This window comes from Oryctolagus cuniculus, chromosome 1, assembly GCF_964237555.1.
Source record: "Oryctolagus cuniculus chromosome 1, mOryCun1.1, whole genome shotgun sequence".
Classification (NCBI taxonomy): Eukaryota; Metazoa; Chordata; class Mammalia; order Lagomorpha; family Leporidae; genus Oryctolagus; species Oryctolagus cuniculus.
The window spans coordinates 134,886,555-134,909,630 of NC_091432.1; the positions used below are offsets into that span (position 1 = coordinate 134,886,555).

Below are 23,076 nucleotides of genomic sequence, written 5' to 3' on the forward strand. Positions count from 1 at the left end.
CTCAATATAAGTATAATATACATATACATACAATAGCAATATTCATTAAATATTATCAAATACATTGATTTTTTTTTTAATCTGTACTCCAAATCCAAGGAATACAGTTTTGTTTTGTTGTTGTTGTTTTTTCTATCAAGAACAACTGGGCCGGCGCCACAGCTCACTAGGCTAATCCTCCGCCTTGCGGCGCCGGCACGGGGTTCTAGTCCGGTGGGGGCGCTGGATTCTGTCTCGGTTGCCCCTCTTCCAGTCCAGCTCTCTGCTGTGGCCAGGGAGTGCAGTGGAGGATGGCCCAAGTCCTTGGGCCCTGCACCCCATGGGAGACCAGGAGAAGCACCTGGCTCCCAGCTTCCGATCAGCGCAGTGCGCTGGCCGCAGCGCACCGTCCTCAGCGGCCATTGGAGGGTGAACCAACGGTATAGGAAGACCTTTCTCTCTCTCTCTCTCTCTCTCACTGTCCACTCTGCCTGTCAAAATTAAAAAAAAAAAAAAATTGACCCTGGGGCTGGTACTGTGGCATAATGGGCTGGGCCTCCACATGTATCGCCAGGATCCCATATGGACACCGGCTGTTTGGTGTCCCGGCTGTTCCACTTCCGATCCAGCTCTCTGCTATGGCCTGGGAAAGCAGTAGAAGATGGCTGAAGTGCTTGGGCCCATGTACCTGCATGGGAGACCAGGAAGAAGCTCTTGGCTCCTGGCTTCAGATTGGCGCAGCTCCAGAGCTGGCGCTGAGGTGCAGCAGGTTAAAGCCCTGGCCTGAAGTGCCGGCATCCCATGTGGGTGCCGGTTCTAGTCCCAGCTGCTCCTCTTCCAATCCAGCTCTCTGTTACAGCCTGGGAAAGCAGTGGAAGATGGCCCAAGTGTTTGGGTCCCTGTACCCACATGGGAGACCTGGAAGAAGCTCCTGGTTCCTGGCTTCACATCAGCACAGCTCCAGCTGTTGTGGCCATCTGGGGAGTGAAACAGTGGATGGAAGACCTCTTTCTCTCACTCTACCTCTTTCTGTAACTCTTTCAAATAAATAAAATAAATCTTAAAAAAAAAGAAAAAAAAAAAGGCAGATTGGCCCAACGCCAGCTGTTGCGGCCATCTGGGGAATGAATCAGTGGATAGGAGACATTTCTCTGTGTCCCTCCCTCTCTCTGTAACGCTGCCTCTCATATAAATAAATAAATCTTAAAAAAAAAAAGAACCATTGACCCAAATAGGGAAAAAAACTGAGGAAAGTATAACTTAATTTTGTTTCTGAAAATGTATTCCTTATCGCTCTCCAAACTAACATCCAGTTCTACATGGCTCTATTGAATAAATATAACAAGTTAAAATACATTTTAACCAAAAGAGGAAAAAAAGGAGGAGACAAGCAAGGTATGACTTGTGAGGAGGAAGCCACAGGAACAGAGAGGACAGAAAGAAGGAAGGATAAGTGTGATTTGGCACAAAACACTTTAACAAATCTTCCAGAATTCCAAAATATCTCTTAGAATCCCCTCGCCCAAACAAACGTAAAGAAGTCACTCATAAAGTGATGTCTAAATACCTGGCATTTCTTAAGCTCTCTCTTCAGCTGGAGGACAGTAATGTGCTGTGGTCCTTCCTCCAGGTTCCCAAGGCCTCGGTTTCCCCGGAACGACGTGAGGACAGCCTTCCTGACTTCCTGCGTCATGCTAAACCACTCCTGCAATTTGTGTTGCTGCTTCTGGTTTAGTCTGACAGCATCTTTTAAGTCCACCAAGAAGGTAAAGGCTTCTTCTATACAGTTTTGGTAGCCCAGACATTCTCCTTGTAATTGAGCAACTTGCTCCTCAAGAAAATGGATCCTGTTTTTATCAGGAGTCCCTTCCCGATGGATCTGGCCGGTCTGGCTGATACTAGCCTGCTGGCTTTGCAGAGCTTCTCGCAGCAGCTTAATCTCAAACTCCATCTCGTCCATACGGTCTGACTCGGGGCTAAAGTTCAGGGTGGGTTTGTTTCTTATATTCCGTGCTCTGTTGGCGTATTTGAGAGAATTTAAGGACTCATCAAAATCCGAGGAGGAAGGGCTAACACACGTGATCATGACAGTCTTGGCACTGCCTCCCAGGGAATCTTTCAGAAGCCGGGTGATTTTAGCATCCCTGTATGGGATATGTGAACTCTTCCTGCGTGGGTCCCCGAGAGCACTGATTACATTTCCTAAAGCCAGCAAGCCGCTGTTGATTTGAATGGATTCCTTGAACCGCTCCCCGGTGTTCCCTGTTTTGGTTACTCTTTCTGATCCAGCCAAATCCACAAAATGGAACTTTGAGACAATATGCCGGTGGGGATACCATGAGCCATCCTCAGTTGCCTCCATATTTTTCTCAACTTGGGAAATGCTGATTGTAAAAATCGCATGTGATCTACTGGAGTGCTCATTCATCTGGGTGGAACCTGTATGTCTGGATGCATTCCCCATTTCCAAAAGACTCATCACTTCATCTGCACTCTCCACATGGCACTCCTTGGCCCCAACAATCACTTAAAATAGCAACAGCAAGCTTTTAAACCAGGTGTTCATCAAAATCCAGTAGAGTTAAATTAACCATACAACAGTCATTTGTTAACCAGCCCAGTCAAGATGCTCCCTTTAAAAATCCAATAACAGTTCCAACAATAATAACAATACCACCATAATTTAAAAATTTTAAATATTATCCCAAAGAACTATTTTAGCAACACTCATTTTGATGGTTAAATTCTAAAAGATGTAATTTTTAAAAAATTTAGTTTCTTTCAAGTCACACACTCAATTATTTAAAAGTGACAAAAAAACTTTATTCTAATATTCTGATTTATAGTCAACTAAGTAAAAGAAAAAGAAAATAGATAACTCAAAATAGTAGTAAAATTTGAAAAATTAATTTCTTTGTAGTTTTATTAATATTCAAATCATTCTCAGCTTTGGGGGTTTTTGGTACTATACAGTCATAATCAATGACAAATGAAAAATCCAATAAAAATAAAGTTGCTTATTGATTTAAAAACATCATATCTGAGTTCAAGGTAAACAGATGAGATGGCAACACACAAAAAAAAGGCAAAAAAGTTTCCATTTCAGTGGCAGGAAAAGAACCAAGAATAATCTGAGCTTACTACCTACATTGTTCAAAAGGAGTAGGAGGCTCTGAGATTTGACTCAGAGCAGGAACGCTTCTGATTCCATGCTCACATCACAACACATGCTTCCTTCTCACTCAGAGCCTATCACGCCGCTGTTTCTTTGAAAAAGAAATACTTCACTTACATTACTTCCATTTTGACACTTTAACAACCTAGCTAATTTAAAGTCCTAAAATACCTGTATTATAAGTAGGCCATGTTACAATTTCAGAGTTTATAGAATATGGCAGTGTAATTCTAAATCCAAAGTAAAATTATCATTAAATTTCTTCTAATGTTAGGCTATAACATAGCAAATTCAGTTCTCAAACCCAGTTGCCAATCACTCAGAAACTTTATAAAAGAGAAAGTGTCAATGTCCTAGCCCCATCTCAGACCAATTAAGTCAGAATTTCTGAGAAGTGGGGCCCAGAAGTCAACATGTGTAAAACAAGTTTCTCAGGCAGTGCTGACTGGGCAGCAGCAGCCAGAGTGGGCAGCACGACTTCAGGGAGGCACTCAAGCGGTAAGTCGAGCAAATGCACTTGGGTTAAGTGGGCCATGAGGAAGACATACGGCAATTTGTCTTTAGATAGTTTGTTGAAGCCTTCCAAAATGTGTGCAAGACTGCTATCAGCTTTGGAATATTTTGATCATCAAGTTTATCAGGAGGGATACTGTAGTGTAGCACATACCTCTGTGCTGATGTTTTAAATAAGCATGCATTATTTTTTAACTTTTAAAAAAGATAAAAACATTTCAATAATTACATTCCATAAGATACAGAAACTTAAAACATCAGTCTGAATTCTATCCAGAAGAGATAAACTAATATTAAATTATCAAATAAGATCATAAATAACCATGTTCACTTTCTTTCTAAAAAACAGCAAAAACCAATTTCTTCAAACATCTAGGAATTCCAGGGCTTCTAAGCACAGGGCTACAAGGAGGCAAAACTTACTGCCCCCACTGTAGGCTACCATATGAAAGGCCATAGCCATCTTACTTTTCTAATTGCTAGGAAATTTCCTATGGAAATCACTCCCTGGACAGGATCTCCAGAAAAGTTCTACTACATGTTTTCTAGGTGATGCAGACATCCAAGAACAGTCATTGCAATGTTATTAATAATGATTAAAACTTGGAAACTGCCTAAATGTCCAATGATGAAATATTAGATAAATCATTATAACACATCAATTCATTACCATATTACTATGAAGACCCATAAGTTTGAAAAATATGTAATGAAAAAGCTCACAATATAGTTATTAGGTGAAAAATAAAATATAAAACTATAGGTAGAGTTACAAGTTACATTTTTTAAAAATCATGTGTACAGGGGTCAACATTGTGGCATAGTGGGTAAAGCACTGCCTGTGGTGCCAGCATCCCTTATCGGTGCTGGTTTGAGTCCCAGCTGCTCCACTTCTGATCCAGCTCCCTGCCAATGGTTTGGGAAAGCAGCAGAAGATGGCTAAAGTCCTTGGGCCCCTGCTACCTAGAAAAGGCCCCTGGCTCCTAGCTTTGGTCTAACCCGCCCTAATGATTGAGACCATCTCGGGAGTGAACCAGAGGATAGAGATCTCTCTGTCTCTCTCTCTCCCTTTTTCTCTGTAACTCTTTCAAATAAATAAATAAATATTTTTAAAAGGATGTGAATACAGAAAAATAAATCTGGAAAGAGACACAGTCAAAAATTGCCATTTATAGGAGCAGACATTAAGTATGATGGTTAAGATACCCATGTCACATGTTGGAGTACCTGGGTTCAATACTCAGCTCCAGTTTCTGACTTCAGCTTGCTGCTAATGAGGACCCCGAGAGTTAACAGGTGAAGGCTCAAGTAACTGAGTCCCTGCTACCCATCCGGAGACGTGGTTTGAGTTCCTGGGTCCCAGCTCCCAGCTTCAGCCCAGCCCAGTTTCACCAGTGGTAGCCATTTCAGGAGTAAACCAGCAGACAGAAGTGGGTGTGCCCACTCGCTCTCTCACACACACACAAATAAATATTTTTAAATTGGTATTTCCAGGTTCTAGGATTGAAGATGATCTTTAACTTTCTTCCTTATTCTGTTTTCAAAATTTTCTATAAGAAATCTATTAGCTCTTAAATCAGAAGAGTAGAAATTATTCTTTAAAATACTTGCATTTGGGAGGCTAATGCTGTGGCACAGCAGGTTAAGCTGCCATCTGCAGTGCCAGCATCCCATATGGGCTCTGGTTCCAGTCCCAGCAGTTTCACTTTTGAGCCAACTCCCTACTAATGCACCTGGGAAAGCAGCAGAAGATGGCCAAGGTCTTTGGGCCCCTGCACCCACATGAGAGACCTGGATGAAGCTCCTGGTTCCTGACTTTGGCCTGGCCCAGCCCTGACTGTGGTGGCCATTTTGGGAGTGAACCAGCAGACAGAAGATCTCTCTCTCTCTCTGTCTCTTTCTCTCCCTCTATAGTTCCTTCAAATAAATAAATTAATTAAAAAAAAAAAAAAACATACTTGCATCTGGTGCCAGACTTGTGGCATAGCAGATGAAGCTTCCACCTGCATCACCAGTATCCTAGATAGGGGCCAGTTTGTGTCCTGGCTGCTCTACTTCCAATCCAGCTCCCTGCTAATGGCTGGAGAAAATCAGCACGAGATGGTTCAAGTGTGGGAGATTCGGATGAAGCTCCTGACTCCTGGCTTCGCCTGGTCCAGTCCTAGCCATTGGGGCCATCTGGGGAGTGAACCAGCAGATGGAAGATTCTCTTTGTCACTCTCTCTGTAACTCTTACTTTCATATATATAAATAAATAAATCTTAAAAAAAAAAAAAAAAAAAAAACCACAAAAATCTTGCATTTAGCCTCTCCCATTCTGACTTCCTTCTATTTTCAACCAAATGAGAACAGCAGGTTGCTAACACAGAAAATCAGACCTGGATGGCCGGCGCCACGGCTCACAAGGCTAATCATCTGCCTGTGGCGCCGGCACCCCAGATTCTAGTCCCGGTTGGGGCGCCTGTTCTGTCCCAGTTGCTCCTCTTCCAGTCCAGCTCTCTGCTGTGGCCCGGGAGGGCAGTGGAAGATGGCCCAAGTGCTTGGGCCCTGCACCCGCATGGAAGACCAGGAGGAAGCACCTGGCTCCTGGCTTCGGATTGGCGCAGCATGCTGGCTGTAGCAGCCATTTAGGGGGTGAACCAATGGAAGGAAGACCTTTCTCTCTGTCTCTCTCTCTCTCACTGTTTAACTCTGCCTGTCAAAAAAAAAAAAAAAAAAAAAAAAGAAAGAAAATCAGACCTGGAGCAGCACAACAAGGACAGGGAAACGTCAACAATGGAGAAGCAAAAATATTGACTCCAAATTAAAAAAAGAAAAAAGGGATTAAAAAGGTGAACTGGGAAAAAGCAGAGAGGAAGACAGGAGAGTTTTGGACAACTGGATGAACATCTAAAAGCAAAGCCACCCCTAACCTCGGGGTAGCATTGAGAGAAGAAAACACACACACACACACACAAAAGCAAATTTAGCCTCTAGCAAAGTCTCACCTGAGAGGGGAAATGTAGGAAACCAATATTTTCAATTACAAAAGAAATAATTATAATCCAGCTTACCAACTAGTACGAACTCCTACTTTTTCACCTCAATAACTTCGTTGATTGATACTCAATAAACAATCCATTTAAAAGTAAACATATTTCACCTGTTTTTTTTTAAATTACTGGCCTATCTCTAAAACTGCATTAAGGTCTATCTGTAGGCTCCTTTACCTGTGTTTCCCTTTTCATCTTCTCGGATGTGAAGATCCTTCATGGATGTCTCCAGTTCTAGCAGATCTCTTAGGTCTTCCTTGTAAACCTCTATGTAAGACACTTTTACATCAAAGTCAACGCTAGGATTTTCAGAGATGCTTTGGAATATTTCTTGGATGGCTCGAGGAATGATACCCTTTTGACCCTCCACAACTGAAGCTGAAATTTTAGAAAAAGGAATCACATCTGGAACTTAAACTATAAGAAAAGCTACAATGCAAAACTTACAATTAATGAATTTCTTTTCTTACAGTTCTATGAAATTCATAGGTAAAAACTTTTGTGTGCCTCCCCTTTGAATTCACTCATGCATTCTTTGAACGAATATGTTTTTCTTATAACACTATGTGCAGGTACTATTCCAGGACCCTGGGAACTATCAGTGAAAAAAATCAAGGGAAACAAATCCATTCCCCATGGGATTTTACTGAGGCGAGGCAATAACAAAGCAGAATAATAAGTGAGCTACATGGCATGTGAAAAGGTTGCAAGCGTGCCTGAAGAATGTATTAAGAGAGCAGCACAGGAAGTGGGACTGCATGTTGAGAGGACAGCACTCATAACTTCAACAGCAAGGTCATGGTGGGCACCATTCAAAAGCTGACATTTGAGAAATGCTTGAAAGAGGGGGCAAAGGGGCCATGGAGCCCAGACAAGGGGGAACAGCCAAGGCAAAGGCACTAAACTGGTGTGATCTGTAAGCAAGAAGTTCAGTGTGGCTAGAACAGAGGAAGTGAGGGCACAGTGGCAGGAGATGAGCTCAGAATGGTGATGACGCAAGCCACATCATGCAGGTCCTGGTAGAGGGACTGTACACTTGGGGCTTCATTCTTTTTTAAAAATTTCTAATTTATTTTTATTTTATTTGAAAGTGTGTGCCCGTATGTGTGTGTATGACAGAGAAAGAGAAACAATCACTTACATCTGCTAATTCAAAGCTTGCAACAGTCAAGACCAGGCCAACCCAAAGCCAAGAGCCCAGAAGTCAATTTGGGGCTCCCATTGGGGTGGCAGGGATCCAAGTACTTGAGCCACCATCTGCTGCCTTCCAGGATATAGGAGGCTAGATCAGAAGCAGAGTCACTTGGGGGTCAAACTAAGCAATCCATCTGGGGAAGTGGGGAGTATCCCAAACGGTGATTTATGCTGCTACATCAAATGCCTTCCCCAGGGTTTGATTCTGAGTCAGATGAGAGCCACTGGAGAAGAGCAAGAAGCTATTCTTAGCTGAGATTTTAAAAGCCATTCTGGCTGCTATGCACTGTAGGATGGAAACAGGGCAACAACTCAGGAGGTTCGTACAGGGAATCGGGGGGTAGACATGATGGTGGCAGCTGGATTTGCATTTCTGTTGAAGGAGAGCCATTAAGGTTTCCTGACACACTGCATGTGGGATGTGAAAGAAAGGGTAAGTCCTGGACAACCCAAAAGTTTTGTTTTGCGTCACCAGAGCTGCCATCAACAGAAATGGGAAGGAATAGATGACATGCTGGTTTGAGAGGAAACAGCAGGAATTCAGTTTTTAATGAATTAAACTTAAAATGTCTACTAGGCATTCCTTATACTGAATAAGCAGTTGGATCTATGAGTCCAGAATTCAAACCAGTGGTCAGAAGTATGGGGAGGGGGGAACGGGAGTCAGCTATACACAGATGGGCTCTAATGTCACAGGGCTGGAGGAGATCACCCAGGAAGAAAGCAGAGGGTTAGAAAAGCCCACGGAAACGGGGCTGTTCAGCACCTTCACTTACGGGTTCACTACGAAGGGGCCAGCAAGACAGCACGAAGGCCCACCAGTTAGGCAGGAGGAAACCAGTTAAGTGGTGGCCTGGAAACCAAGCAGAAATATGTCTGATGTGCCAATAGGTCCAATTGGATAAAAGATGAGAACTTGCCACTGGACTTAGCAAAGTAAGGATCATTTATGACTAATGCATGATGAGTGAAGTTTCCGTGGCAGTGGAGGTGAAAGTCTGAAGAGAGGATTTAAGAAAGAGCGGCAAAGGGAGAAGTGGGCCCCGTTACAAGTGATGCCCTTCAACCATCTGCTCAATTAAGACGCCAGCTGGGGAGCCTGCAATGCATACTGGAGTGCTGGGATTCAAGTCCTCAGTTTCCTGCTAATGCACACCCTGGAAGGCAGCCAGTGGTGCCTCCAGTACTTGAATCTCTGCCACCCACCTGGGAGACTTGGACTGAGTTCCTGGCTCCCGGCTTTGATCCCAGTTGGGAGCTACTGTGGGCGTTTGGTGAGCGAACCAGCAGATGTGAGCTCTCTCTTCTCTCTCAAAAAGGAATTTTTTAAAAAATTAAATATATGTATTTTTAAAGTTTTAAGAAAAAAGAATACCTATGGATGGATGTACTCAGAGATGTTATATAAGGATCAGGAAAGACTTACTGTAATTTTTGAAAAAATTCCAAAAAAATCTAATAAAGCCATCAGAACAATGGCTGATTAACAATGATCTACCATGTACCTACTGTTAAATAGATGTCTAGGATCTATGAATAAAAAAGCAATTACAGGGGCCGGTGCTGTGGTATAGCAGGTAAAGCTGCTGCCTGTAATTTCAGCATCCCATATGGGCACTGGTTCGAGTCCCAGCTGCTCCATTTCCAAGCCAGCTCTCTGCTATGGCCTAGGAAAGTGGCGGAGAATGGCCCAAGTGCTTGGGCCCCTGCACCCATGTGGGAGACCCTGAGGAAGCTCCTGGCTCCTAGCTTCGGACTGGGATTGGCTCAGCTCCTGCCGTTGCAGCCAATTGGGGAGTGAGCCATCAGATGGAAGACCTCCCTCTCTCTCTCTCTCTCTCTCTCTCTCTCTCTCTCCTCTCTCTGTGTAACTCAAATATATAAATAAACAATCTTTTTAAAAAAAGAAATACCTACTTAAATATGAAAGATCAAACAATAGGGAGTATCATTTTATTCCATAAATAGACCATGTCATCTTATAAATTCTTCACCTTTTCCAATCCACTGAGTTACTGCTCCTTAAACACTAGATGCAAGAATGTGGCCATAGGCCCATAAAAAAGTCTCTTCACATCAAAGGCTGCCCTTGCTCAAATCCACACTATCTCTCGGATGTTCACTAAGGGCCCCCTACTAGGAGGAGCCACTGTGATAAAATCGTTGGAGGTTTTAGACAATATATCATTTCTGAAACAGAAAAGGCTGCAAAGCAGTGGGAAACTGACCCATGTAAACTCAACCTATTTCATATTCTTTTGGGGAATGGTCAGGTGAGATGCCAATCACTGGAGTGCAATTCATTTTCCTTAGCAAGAGCCCTTTAGGAAAAAAAAAAAAAAAGTCCTCGTATTATGGTTCCTTAAACTTAGCCAAGAACACCTGTTCTGAGATTTCTGGGGGGATAGACAAGTACAGCGAGCATGAGGGTAGAAGGGGATGAGAGAGGGCAGAGAACCAAGCCCGAGTCTGATGGTGACAGATGACGTGTGCAGAAGAGAGGTGCAGGATGGTCGGCCTGCCCAGGTCTAGGCCTCAGTGCAGGCCCATGTCCATACCACACCTCCCTTCTCCATCAGCAGCTGAGCTACAGCTTCCACAACCTGAAACACACACTAGCACAATGACTTTATGAGAGAACATTTATGCCCCACCTTGCATCGAGAACAGTTAAAAAGTTAAAAGCAGCTTAACAGAAATGTATACGCAGGGGCCAGTGCTGTGGCATAGCGAGTTAAGCCATCGCCTGCAGCACCAGCATCTCACATGGGCAATCTCTCCCTCTGCCTCTCCCTCTCCCTCTCTGTAACTCCACCCTTCAAGTAAAATAAATAAATAAATTATTTTTAAAAATGTAAACAAGGGACCCAAATAGATACTAGTACGCAATGTTCACAGCAGCATCACTCCTAAAAGCAAAAGAAACAAACCAAGTGTTTGGCAACAGAGGAATGGATAAATAAGATGTGGTGTATACACACAACGGAATATTATTAAGTTATAGAAAAGAATGATGTTCTGATACATGCTGCAATGTGCCAGCTGAGAGATTCTACTTCTATGAGATACTGGGAATGCGCCAGTCCACAGAGACAAAGTAGATCTGAGGCTGCCACAGGCTGGCAGGGAGAAATCACCCCTTGATGACTGCAGAGCTTTTGTCTGGGAAATGAAACATTCTGGAAACAATGGTGATGACCACATGAAGACAGCAAGTAAATCTGACGTCACAGAACAGTACACATAAAGGTACTAATTAAAATGGTATATTCTGTTTTATGTATAGTTGTATTTACGGGAATATTTACCACAATGTTTCTAAGTAACAAAAAAAGGTACAAGATAAAGACAAAATTTAAAACAAATAGAGTGATAAAGAAATTGAGAGTTAATAAGTTTTGCAAGCCAGTTCAGGAAACCTGCCTACCATTTTTAGCATTGTTTCATGGAAAACACGTGCCAATGAACAAGGTTTGGCTTACAATGAACCTTAAGAACAACCTGCTTCCGAGCTGAAGGTTACTAAGATTTAGATTTTTGGCAACAACCATCCTAAGAATCTGAACGTCTAGTAACTTGGATGGCTGCCTTTTGCCTTTTTTTTTTTTTTTTTTTTTTTGACAGGCAGAGTTAAACAGCGAGAGAGAGAGAGAGGGAGACAGAGAGAAAGGTCGTCCTTCTGTTGGTTCACCCCCCAAATGGCTGCTATGGCCAGCACACTGCACCGAATCAAAGCCAGGAGCCAGGTGCTTCCTCCTAGTCTCCCATGCAGGTGCAGGGCCCAAGCACCTGGGCCATCCTCCAACTGCCTTCCCGGGCCACAGCACAGAGCTGGACTGGAAGAGGAGCAACTGGGACAGACTTTTGCCTATTTTTAAAATGCAAGACTGCCATCGCGTGGCAAGTATAAGAAGTGGTAAGGTTTTTCAATGTGAATAAGAAAATGAGGATTCCTTTTTTAGAGTTTCTAGGAACTAGCCAATAAAAGAAGTCTAAACCCTTTCAAACTATAGTATAAACAAGCAATCTAGACTAGCCGGAATAGACTACTGACTTCCCCACTTCAACAGAAAACAAAGCACAAGAATTCAAAAAAAAAACTTACTAAAAAGTAAAATTTCAGGGGCTGGCACTGTGGCATAGTACGTAAAGCTGCCACCTGCAGTGCCAGCATCCCATATGAGTACTGGTTCGAGTCCCATCTGCTCCACTTCTGATCCAGCTCCCTGCTATGGCCTGGGAAAGCAGTGGAAGATGGCACAAGTGCTTGGGCCCCTGCACCCACATGGGAGACCCAGAAGAAGCTCCTGGCTTCGGATCGGCACAGCATTGGCAGTTGTGTCCATCTGGGGAGTGAACCAGTGGATGGAAGATATGTCTCTCTGCCTCTTCTTCTCTCTGTGTAACTCTTTCAAGTAAGTAAATAAATCTTTATAAAAAAAAAAAAAAGTTATGCCTTGGAGCTGGTGATATGGTATAATGGGTAAAGTAGTGCCAGCATCCCATATGGATGCCAGTTAGAGACCTGGCAGCTCCTCTTCTGATCCAGCTCTCTGTTGTGGCCTGGGAAAGTAATAGAAGATCCCCAACTGCTTGGCCCCTATACCCACGTGCGAGACCTGGAAAAAGCTCCTGGCTTCTGGCTTCTGATTGGCCCAGCTCTGGCCATTGCAGCCATCTGGGGGGTGAACTAGTGGATGGAAAATCAATCAATTCTCTCTCTTCTCTCTCTCTCCCTTTCTCTCTGTATCTGCCTCTGCTTTTCAAATAAATAAATAAATCTTTAAAAAAAAAAAGGTTATGTCTTCTATAGGTAGTAAATCTAAAGTTATGAAAAGCAAGAAAATGAATATAGAGATTTCCACTCTGATACAGTGCCTAGCATGGTACTCTAAATACTATAGGGGACTGGCGCTGTGGCGTAGTGGGTAAAGCTGCTGCCAGCAGTGCTGGCATCCCATATGGGCATTGGTTCGAGTCTTGGCATGCTCCATTTCTTAACCAGCTTTCTGCCATGGCCATGGAAAACAGTAGAAGATGGCCCAAGACTTTGGGCCCCTGCACTCACATGGAAGACATAGAAGCTCCTGGCTCCTGGCTTCAGGTCAGCCCAGCTCTAGCCATTGTGGCCTTTCGGGGAGTGAACCAGCGGATGGAAGACCTCTCTCTTTCCCTCTCTCTCTCTCTGCCTCTCTATAGCTCTGCCTTTCAAATAATAATTAAATCTTTAAAAAATAAATACTATAGATGCTTAATAAATATTCACTGGGGGAGAATCAACACTATTTGCATGATCAATAATTAAACACCAGATGAGGGGTGCAGAGGTATCTATAATATCCCATAGAGAAAATCTGGGAAATAGAAAACTCACTAACTTCATTAATACACCAGGAAATAAATGCAGTTTCGAGCAACAAAATACAATTTGTCAACTGTCAGCTGGGGGAAATGTCTGAATCTATATTATCAGTAAGTGACAAGGATATCCGCAATCAGTTTTCATATAGTGGTGGTGGGAATATAACCTGACATAGCCCTTCCAGAGGGTAGCTGTCAGTGTCCAGTATCTTCAAATTGTTGTTAAAAACTTTTTATTTATTTGAAATGCCAAGCCACAGAGAGATACACAGACAGACACAGAGACAGAGAGATCTTCCATCTGCTGGTTTATTCCCCAAATACCCACAACAGCTAGGACAGAGCCAGGTTAAAGGCAGGAGCCTGTAACTTAACCTGAGTCTCCCATGTGGGTAGCAGGGGCCCAAGCACTTGAACCATCATCTGCTGCCTCCCAGGGTATGCACTAGCCAGAAGCTGGAATGGAAGAGGAGGCAAGCTTCAATCCCAGGCTCTGCACTAATGGATGTGGGTATCCCAAAGGCAGCTTAGCCCACGGTGCCACAATGCCCGCCCCTCCATCTGCATTTTAAACGTGAATACTCTGGAGCAGGCGTCGTGGTGCTGCAGCTTAAGGCTCTGCTTGGAATGCCTGCATCCCATACTGCATCACCTGAGATGAAGTACCAGTTCTGCTTCCCATCCAGCTTTCTGCTAATGCTTATCCTGGGAGGCAGCAGATGACGACCCAAGTACTTGGGTCTCTGTCACCCACTTCAGAGACCCAGATAGAGTTGCTGGCTCCTGGCTTCAGATTGGCCCAGCTTTGGCTGTAGACATTTGGGGAGTGAACCAGCGGATAGAAGATCTCTGTCACTCCCCCTCTCTCGTCACTTTCCAAGTAAATTAATTAATAAAACTGTTAAATAAATGTGCATACTTTGGCTCAACAAATCCACCTCTGGGAATATAATCTATAGGAATATACTAACCCATGTGTTTGGATATGGTCTGATCATGTCCCCAAGGCTTCAGGTGCTGAATTTAACCCCCCAGGGGAGGTAGTTAAGAGTGTAAAAACTTAAGCTGGCTGTGGTGTTTGGAGGTGGAGTCTCTGAAAGGTGACTAGGACGAGGTAAAACCATTGTGCTGGAGCCCAGAGATTGAACCCTGGTGGCTGTGTAAGAGGGAAAGAGATCAGAAGCACGCAGACACACAGGGAGACACTCCCTATCTCTTGCAACGCGACGATGCCCTGCACCACCTCAGAACCCTGCCAGCAGGAGGCCACCAGCATATGTGGCCCCTTGTCCTGTACCATGAGCCAACGTAAACCTCTGTTCTTTTTTTTTTTTAAGATTTATTTTATTTATTAGAGTTACAGAGAGAGGTAGAGAGAGAGAGAGGTCTTCTATCTGCTGGTTCACTCCCCGGATGGCTGCAACGGCTGGAGCTGTGCTGATCCAAATCAGGAGCCAGGAGCTTCCTCCGGGTCTCCCACATGGGTGCTGGGGCCCAAGGACTTGGGTCATCTTCTACTGCTTTCCCAGGCCATAGCAGGCAGCTGGATTGGAAGTGGAGCAGCCAGGACTTGAACCAGTGCCCGTATGCAATGCTAGCGCTTCAGGCTAGGGCTTTTTTTTTTTTTTTTAAGATTTGTATTTTATTTATTTGAAAGAATTACACACAGAGAGAGGAGAGGCAGAGAAAGAGAGAGAGGTCTTCCATCTGCTGGTTCACTCCCCCAATTGGCTGCAATGGCCGGAGCTGCGCTGATCCAAAGGCAGAAGCCAGGAGCTTCTTCCAGGTCTCCCACATGGGTGCACGGGCCCAAGCACTTGGGCCATCTTCTACTGCTTTCCCAGGCTACAGCAGAGAGCTGGATCGGAAGAGGAGCAGCCGAGACTAGAACCGGCGCCCATATGGGATGCTGGCGCTTCAGGCCAGGGCGTTAACCGGCTGCGCCAAAGCACCGGCCCCTAAACTTCTCTTCTTTATAACCTGCCCAGTCCGTGCTACTGTGCTATTAGCAATAGAAAGTAGATTCCTGTAACATATAGGCAAAGTTAAATGTACATAGAGAAACCTTTTTATTATAGTAAAAGTCAGAGGCAATCACAAACTGCTTCCATGGATGCACTATGACCATTCATATTCTGGAAATATTACACAGCCAAAGAATGAAGTGTAAATGTATAAGCCTAAGGAGAAGTAAAATATTTTATATTAAATGCGAAAGGAAAGTTACAGAATCACAGGTCACTATCTCATTAAACAAACTTTAAAAACAAACAAAAACCGAGGTGTGAGAAGAGCTTTCACTTGTTTTCATTTCTTAGGCATCAGTTGTAATTATTTTTATAGTGAACATTAATGTTTTAAGTAGGAAAAAAATCATTAAAAAGTGTTCCTATTGGTGCTCTATCTCCTGTGATATGCAGAATTTTAGAGTAGCTAAAATATTTTAGGACAAGCGAGACACAAAAGGTTAAGCTGTCTCTGTGAAGTTCAAATCCCATTCTGAAGGCCAGTTTGAATCCCAGGTACTCCACTTCCAATCCCAGCTCCCTGCTAATGTGCTTGGGAAGCAGTGGATGATGGATCAAGTACTTGAATCCCTGCCACCTGTGTGACAAACTCAGCTGGAGTTTCTGGCTCCTGGCTCCGTCCCAGCTTTTGGGGTCATTTGCGGAGTGAACCAGCAGATGGAAGCTCACTCTTTCTCTCTCTCTCTATGCATGTCTCTTTCTCTTTGCCACTGTTTTCCAAATGAATAAATAAATAAATATTTTTAAAATATTTAGGACAATAAACAACTTTAGTAATTTTTCCCTTACAGAATTAAAACTGTATTTGTGGCTTTTTAATAAAACACACTATCGCTATAATTAAATCACCAAGCTCTAACTATTTCATAACTCCTATCAGTATTTCGGTCTTTTTTTATTTGAAAGAGTTACAGAGAAAGGTAGAGGCAGAGAGAGAGAGAGAGAGAGAGAGAAGAGGAGAGGAGAGGGGAGGGGAGGGGAGGGGAGGGGAGGGGAGGGGAGGGGAGGGAAGGGGTCTTCCATCCACTGGTTCACTCCCCAAATGACTGCAACAGCTGGAGTTGGGCAGATCTGAAGCCAGGATTCAGAAACTTCTTCCAGGTCTCCCACATGGGTGCAGGGGCCAAAGGACTTGGGCCATCTTCCACTGCTTTCCCAGTGCATTAGCAGGGACTGAATCAGAAGTGGAGCAGCCAGGATTTGAACTGGTACCCACATGGGATGCCAGTGCTGCAGGCCAGGGCCTTAACCCATTGCACCACAGTGCTGGCCCTGGTATTTGGGTCTTTAAGGTCATAAAAGTATGCCAATCAAAAACACAAAGAAAAACTACCATCCTCAAGAAACGTCACAACTTGCACAAGAAAAACTGGGTTAATTTTATTGTGAAAGGTAGAAATAATCCAATATCTGTAATCTTTCAATTCTGTAAAATGGTGATTTTTAAGAATTGGGAGGGGGCCTAGCACTATGGCATAGTAGGTTAAGCCTCTGCCTGCGGCACCAGCATTTGTATGGGCACCAGTTCTAATCCCTGATCCACTTCTGATCCAGCTCCCATGTACCCACGTGGGAGACGTGGAAGAAGCTCCTGGCTCCTAGCTTCTGATGGGCTCAGCTCCAGCCATTCGGAGAGTGAACCAGCAGATGGAAGACCTCTGTCTGTCCTTCTGTCTGTCTGTAACTCTGTCTCATAAATAAATAAATAAATAAATAAATAAATAAATAAATCGGAAGGAAAGGCAAAGGGAGAAAGGGAGGGAGGGAGGGAGGGAATGGAAAGAAACTAAATCCTTAAATGGCATTTCAGGAAAAAAAAATAATTGGGAGGTTGGGAGGTACCACTTAAAACTTCCCCACAATTGCTGGAATGAGGGGTCCTCCCAAAGACACAGCCACCCTTCAGAAGTCCCCTACCTCCACATGTATCATGAAAGCAGCCTCTCAGGGCAACATATTTTACATTTGAGAAGACTGAAAATGAAAAATATTGACATTCACAGCACATATAGAGAATACTAACCAAAATTCAAGGATGCATATGTGAAACAATCAGAAATTTGGTGTTAGTATAAAAAAATACCAAAAGAGAAAACATTCAACAGAGTACTCGCCTTTTAATTCCCCACCCACCACTAGCCAACTAACTGAACAAGCTCTTCATCTCTCTGTGGCTGAAGCTCAGAAGTCATCAGTGAAGAGAGATGATTTCCAAGGTTCCCTTCAGAGCCACAGGAAATCCTAAGATTCCACATTTTCTAAACTATGATTCTAAGCAGAAGAAATCATATACTAAAATATTCAATATCTGAAATAATTTGAAATAGAAATCTAGGTTTTTAAAAAACACACTTTAATCCATAAAACATTTTTCTCCTAGTATCCCTAATTCCTGGTTGCAGGATGCTTAATATTCATAACTGGCATGTTGCACTCATTTATTTTACCTCATTTGTTTTAAAATCTAAAATTTTAAATAACAAGGGCTGAATACTGAACATTGCATTGAACTTCTTTCCTCAAATATAATCATAAATTTGATTATTTAATGAAGCTTCACCATTTAAACACAATTCTTTCAAAGATGATCACATGATGACAAAGGATTATCCTATTCATTCTTTAATTATTTAATCAATATGTAAGCACACAGTATGTATCAGATATTGTCATATGCAAGTTTCTCTCTGGTGTCTCAAATAAAGCCGAATGTGAGAATCTTACCAACATGGCCTCCTCCAATGGTGTATGTCTTCCCAGATCCAGTTTGTCCATAGGCAAAAACAGTTGCATTATAGCCCTCAATGAGTGACAACACTAGGGGTTTTATACATGTATTATAAACTTCATCTTGAGTGGAATTTTTGCCAAAAACAAAATCAAAAGTAAACACTCTGTCTCTCCCAATGATAATTTGCTGGGTATTTGGAATAACTCTCACACACACTTGATGATTATGAAGAACTTCTTTGCAAAGCAGAGGTCTAATTCTTACAGCAACTTTTACTGGTATTTCTTCCATGGCAGCTTGGATTGTACTAAACAAGTTATCTCTTAACGTTCAGTGTCTAGTGTGAGAAGCATCCATTGTATGTAAGATCTGGACTCCTGTGAACGAAAATAAAAAAACAAATTTTAATCTTGAGTTCACTTGCTGTAATAAGGCTGCTACACGGGTAGAGCAGACAGATACAGTTAAGAAAACACTTGATTTTGAGCAGAGGGCAGAACAATGCAGAACTAAATAGCTACAGTGTAGTCTGAATCCTGCTTAATTTTACAGCTATGTATGGAAAAATGGCATCTTTGTCACAAATATTAGGAATAAGCCCATGAAAATATTTCAAGAATTTCTATAAATCAATATAAAACTAAATTTTATGCAAAAATAATAAAAACTACCATAACAATTACTTTTTTTTTTTTGACAGGCAGAGTGGACAGTGAGAGAGAGACAGACAGAAAGGTCTTCCTTTTTGCCGTTGGTTCACCCTCAAATGGCTGCCGCGGCTGGCGCGCTGCGGCTGGCGCACCGCGCTGATCTGAAGGCAGGAGCCAGGTGCTTCTCCTGGTCTCCCATGAGGTGCAGGGCCCAAGCACTTGGGCCATCCTCCACTGCACTCCCTGGCCACAGCAGAGAGCTGGCCTGGAAGAGGGGCAACCAGGACAGAATCCGGCGCCCCCACCGGGACTAGAACCCGGTGTGCAGGCGCTGCTAGGTGGAGGATTAGCCTATTGAGCCGCAACGCCAGCAACAATTACTTTTTATACTACTAAATATTAGGTTGTATTTATTTTTGAAGATTGCTGATGGAATTAACATATTAAAATTAAACTCAGAACTTTATTTAAAATAAATATTCTGACAAATAAATTAATAATTCCATCTATAATGGCATTAAAAAAATGGGGCCGGTACTGTGGCGCTGTGGGTTAAATGCCCTGGCCTGAAGCGCCAGCATCCCATATGGGCGCCGGTTCGAGACCCAGCTGCTCCACTTCCTGTCCAGCTCTATGCTTTGGCCCGGGATAGCAGTAGAAGATGGCCCACGTCATTGGGCCCCTGAACCCACGTGGGAGACCAGGAAGAAGCTCCTGGCTCCTGGCTTCAGATCGGCGCAGCTCCAGCCATTGTTGCCATCTGGGGAGTGAACCAGTGGATGGAAGACCTCTCTGTCTCTCTCTCTCTCTGCCTCTCCTCTCTCTGTGTAACTCTTTCAAATAAGTAAATAAATCTTTTTTTAAAAAAAGTAAAATATTTAGGAATAAATTTAACAAGAGACACATAAAATTTATACTCTGAAAACTATAAAACATTGTTTAAAGAAGTTAAAACAGGGCCGGTGCCGTGGCTCAATAGGCTAATCCTCCGCCTTGCGGCGCCGGCACACCGGGTTCTAGTCCCGGTCGGGGCGCCGGATTCTGTCCTGGTTGCCCCTCTTCCAGGCCAGCTCTCTGCTGTGGCCAGGGAGTGCAGTGGAGGATGGCCCAAGTGCTTGGGCCCTGCACCCCATGGGAGACCAGGATAAGTATCTGGCTCCTGCTATCGGATCAGCGCGGTGCGCCCGCTGCAGCGCGCCAGCCGTGGCAGCCATTGGAGGGTGAACCAATGGCAAAAGGAAGACCTTTCTCTCTGTCTCTCTCTCTCACTGTCCACTCTGTCAAAAAAAAAAAAAAAAAAAAGAAGAAGAAGTTAAAACAAAGATCTAAACAAATAAAATTCCCACATTCATGGCTTTGAAGACTTAATAGGTAAGATGTCAGTATTCCCCAATTGATACATAGTTAATGCAACCCTGTCAAAATCCCAGCTGATTAATTTGCAGAAACTGACAAGCAGATCCTAAAATTTATACAGACTCATCAAGAACACAGAATAGCCAAAACAATATCAAAAAAGAACAGGAGGACTCACACCTCCCTACATTCAAAACCAAGCAACAGCAATGAAAACAATGTGATATGAACAAAAGGAGAGAATATGGATCAAAAGAACAGAATTGAGAATCTAGAAATAAACCCTCACATTTATGGGCAATTTTCAACAATGGTGCCATTCCAAGGGGCAAGCACAGCCTTTTAAACAAATGGTACAGGGACAACAGATAAGACACGTGTAAGAATGAAGTTGGGAGGAGGGCAGCATTGTGGCATGCCAGCATCCCATATGGGTACTGGTTCGTGTCTCAGCTGCTCCACTTCTGATCCAGCTCCCTGCTAATGGTCTGGGAAAGCAGCAGAGAATGGCCCAAGTGTTTGGGCCCCTGCTATCCATGTGAGAAACCCAGAAGTTCCTAGCTCCTGGCTTTGCCCACAGGCTGGCGATTGTGGCTATCTAGGCAGTGAACCAGGGGATGAAAGCTCTCTTGTCTCTCCTTCTCTTTGTAACTGACTTTCAAAATCAATAAATCTTAGAAAAAAAAGTTAAAATGAGCAAATTATCTGGAAAAGCAGTTCTTCAAAGAAGATACACAAAATGGCTTGAGGTCAGCATTCTGGCACAGTGGGTTAAGCCACTGCCTGCAATGCCAGCATCCCATATGAGCGCTGGTTCCAGTCCCTGCTGCTCCGTTTCCTATCCAGCTCCCTGCCAATGCATGGGGGAAAGAAGTGGAGGATGGTCCAAGTGCCACCCAAGTGGGAGACCTGGATGGAGTTCTGGGCCCCTGGCTTTGGTCTGGCCCAGCCCTGGCTGTTATGACCATCTGGGAAGTCAACCAGCAGATGGAGGATCTGTCCCAACCCCACCCTGTAATTCTGCCTTTCAAATAAATAGATAAATCTTGAAAGAAAAAAAAAAAGATACACAACATGGTCACTAGGCACATGCACATAAGCACATACTCTGCTTCATTAGCTATCAGGAAAACACAGTATCACTCCATATCCACTAGCAAGGGTGTAATTACCATGATAAATCATGGTAAGTGTTGGTGGAGGTGCAGAGTAACTGGAATCTTCTCTCTTAGTGAAAATGTGAAATGGTATAGCCACTTTGGAAAACAGACTGTCTGTTACTTAAAAGTTAAACACAGACTTATCGTTTGAGCAATTCTCCTGCCAAGAGAAATGATAACATATGTTTGTATAAAAGCTTGTACACAAATGTTCATACTCTTGGTAGGGTAAAGCTTACACCATATAAAAGCTTAAAAAAAAAAAAAGTAACAAGTAACCTGAGAATGTTTAAAGGCAGATGATGTAAAGTAATCAGAGATGAGGCCAGGCCTTTGAAGAAGCTGTCTTGAACAATATCATTAAGTAACTAGTTGACTACTAGACCAAAAATAACATTCTAAGCATGGGTTGCTATGGAAATGTTACTAATACCATATTTAATATTAACTAGCCTTAATCCTCCACCTTGCGGCGCCGGCACACCAGGTTCTAGTCCCAATCGGGGCACCGGATTCTGTCCCGGTTGCCCCTCTTCCAGGCCAGCTCTCTGCTGTGGCCAGGGAGTGCAGTAGAGGATGGCCCAAGTGCTTGGGCCCTGCACCCCATGGGAGACCAGGAGAAGCACCTGGCTCCTACCTTCGGATCAGCGCGGTGCGCCGGCCGCAGCACGCCAGCCATGGAGGCCACTGGAGGGTGAACCAACGGCAAAGGAAGACCTTTCTCTCTGTCTCTCTCTCTCACTGTCCACTCTGCCTGTCAAAAATAAATAAATTAATTAATTAATTAACTAGCCTTTAGGGGCCGGCGTTGTGGCGTAGTGGGCTAAGCCTCCACCTGTGGCACCCGCATCCCATACAGATGCTGGTTCATGTCCCGGCTGCTCTGCTTCCGATTCAGCTCTCTGCTATGGCCTGGGAGAGCAGTAGAAGATGGCCCAAGAGCCTGGGCCCCTGCACCCATGTGGGAGACCTGGAAGAAGTGCCTAGCTCTTAGCTTCAGATCAGCAAAGCTCCAGGCTTTGCAGCCATTTGGGGAGTGCACCAGTGAATGGAAGACCTTGCCTTCTGTCTCTCCCTCTGTCACTCTACCTCTCAAGTAAATAAATAAATTAAATATATATATATATATATATATAAACTAGCATTTAAAAAGACTGTAGTACTTTGCACTTACCACTTTGTGAGTGGATCATATGAAGATGATCCTAACAATAATAAACACTTAATCACACTATAAGGAGCCCACTGAGTAAAAAGCATCAGGTCCCTTGGGCTGTAAAATCCCAAAACAATCAACAACAAAATACTGAATGGCAAAAACAAAGAAAGACATGTAACCTTGGCACTAAAATAATACTCATATACGTGGTAAATCCTTTACTGGATTCTAAAGAACTCTACAGTCATTTGCCAATGGGAACTTGGTAGACTGCAAGGATGTCGTCCGAGTTGATTCTTCCAACTGTTTCCGAACATTTAAATTTTTATCAAATAGTCTTTTTGTTATGCCATAAAAGTAATGATCTATATTAAGCCAAACCTGGCTAATTCTGATGAAACTGTGAATAAAATCTGTCAAACGCAACTGAGATATTTCCACCCTCTTGGTTTTTATAATAGGAACATCTAGAAACAATTTGGCTCTAGGAGCAACTGAAACTCAACTATTCTATCAGTTAAAAAATAATGGTTTGGGGCTGGTGCTGTGGCATAATGGGTAAAGCCGCCGCCTGCAATGCCGGCATCCCATATGGGCACCGGCTGCTCCACTTCCGATCCAGCTCTCTGCTGTGGCCTGGGATAGCAGTAGAAGAGGCCCAAGTCCTTGGGCCCCTGCACCCACGTGGGAGACCCAGAGGAAGCTCCTGGCTCCTGGCTTCAGATTGGCACAGCTCCGG

The 23,076-nt window shown here is 43.6% G+C and overlaps 1 protein-coding gene across 7 annotated transcripts in view; it reads right to left on the bottom strand.

Moving 5' to 3' along the window:
• KIF27 (kinesin family member 27) overlaps positions 1-23,076 on the bottom strand; it is a 102,621-nt gene that overhangs the window by 78,757 nt on the left and 788 nt on the right. For 4 of the 7 annotated variants that reach the window (XR_011378826.1, XM_051833658.2, XM_051833659.2 and 1 more), the window contains exons 2-4: positions 18,006-18,389; positions 6,877-7,077; positions 1,547-2,505 (exon numbers count right to left, since the gene is read on the bottom strand). Coding sequence is in view for 6 of the 7 variants with exons in the window: in XM_051833658.2 (XP_051689618.2) it covers positions 1,547-2,505; positions 6,877-7,077; positions 18,006-18,303 (1,458 nt within the window). In the remaining variant the exon portion in view is untranslated. Of the gene's footprint in view, positions 1-1,546; positions 2,506-6,876; positions 7,078-18,005; positions 18,390-21,815; positions 21,937-23,076 lie in introns of those variants that run through there. The other 3 variants (XM_051833660.2, XM_051833661.2, XM_070048961.1) reach the window with 3 other exon arrangements.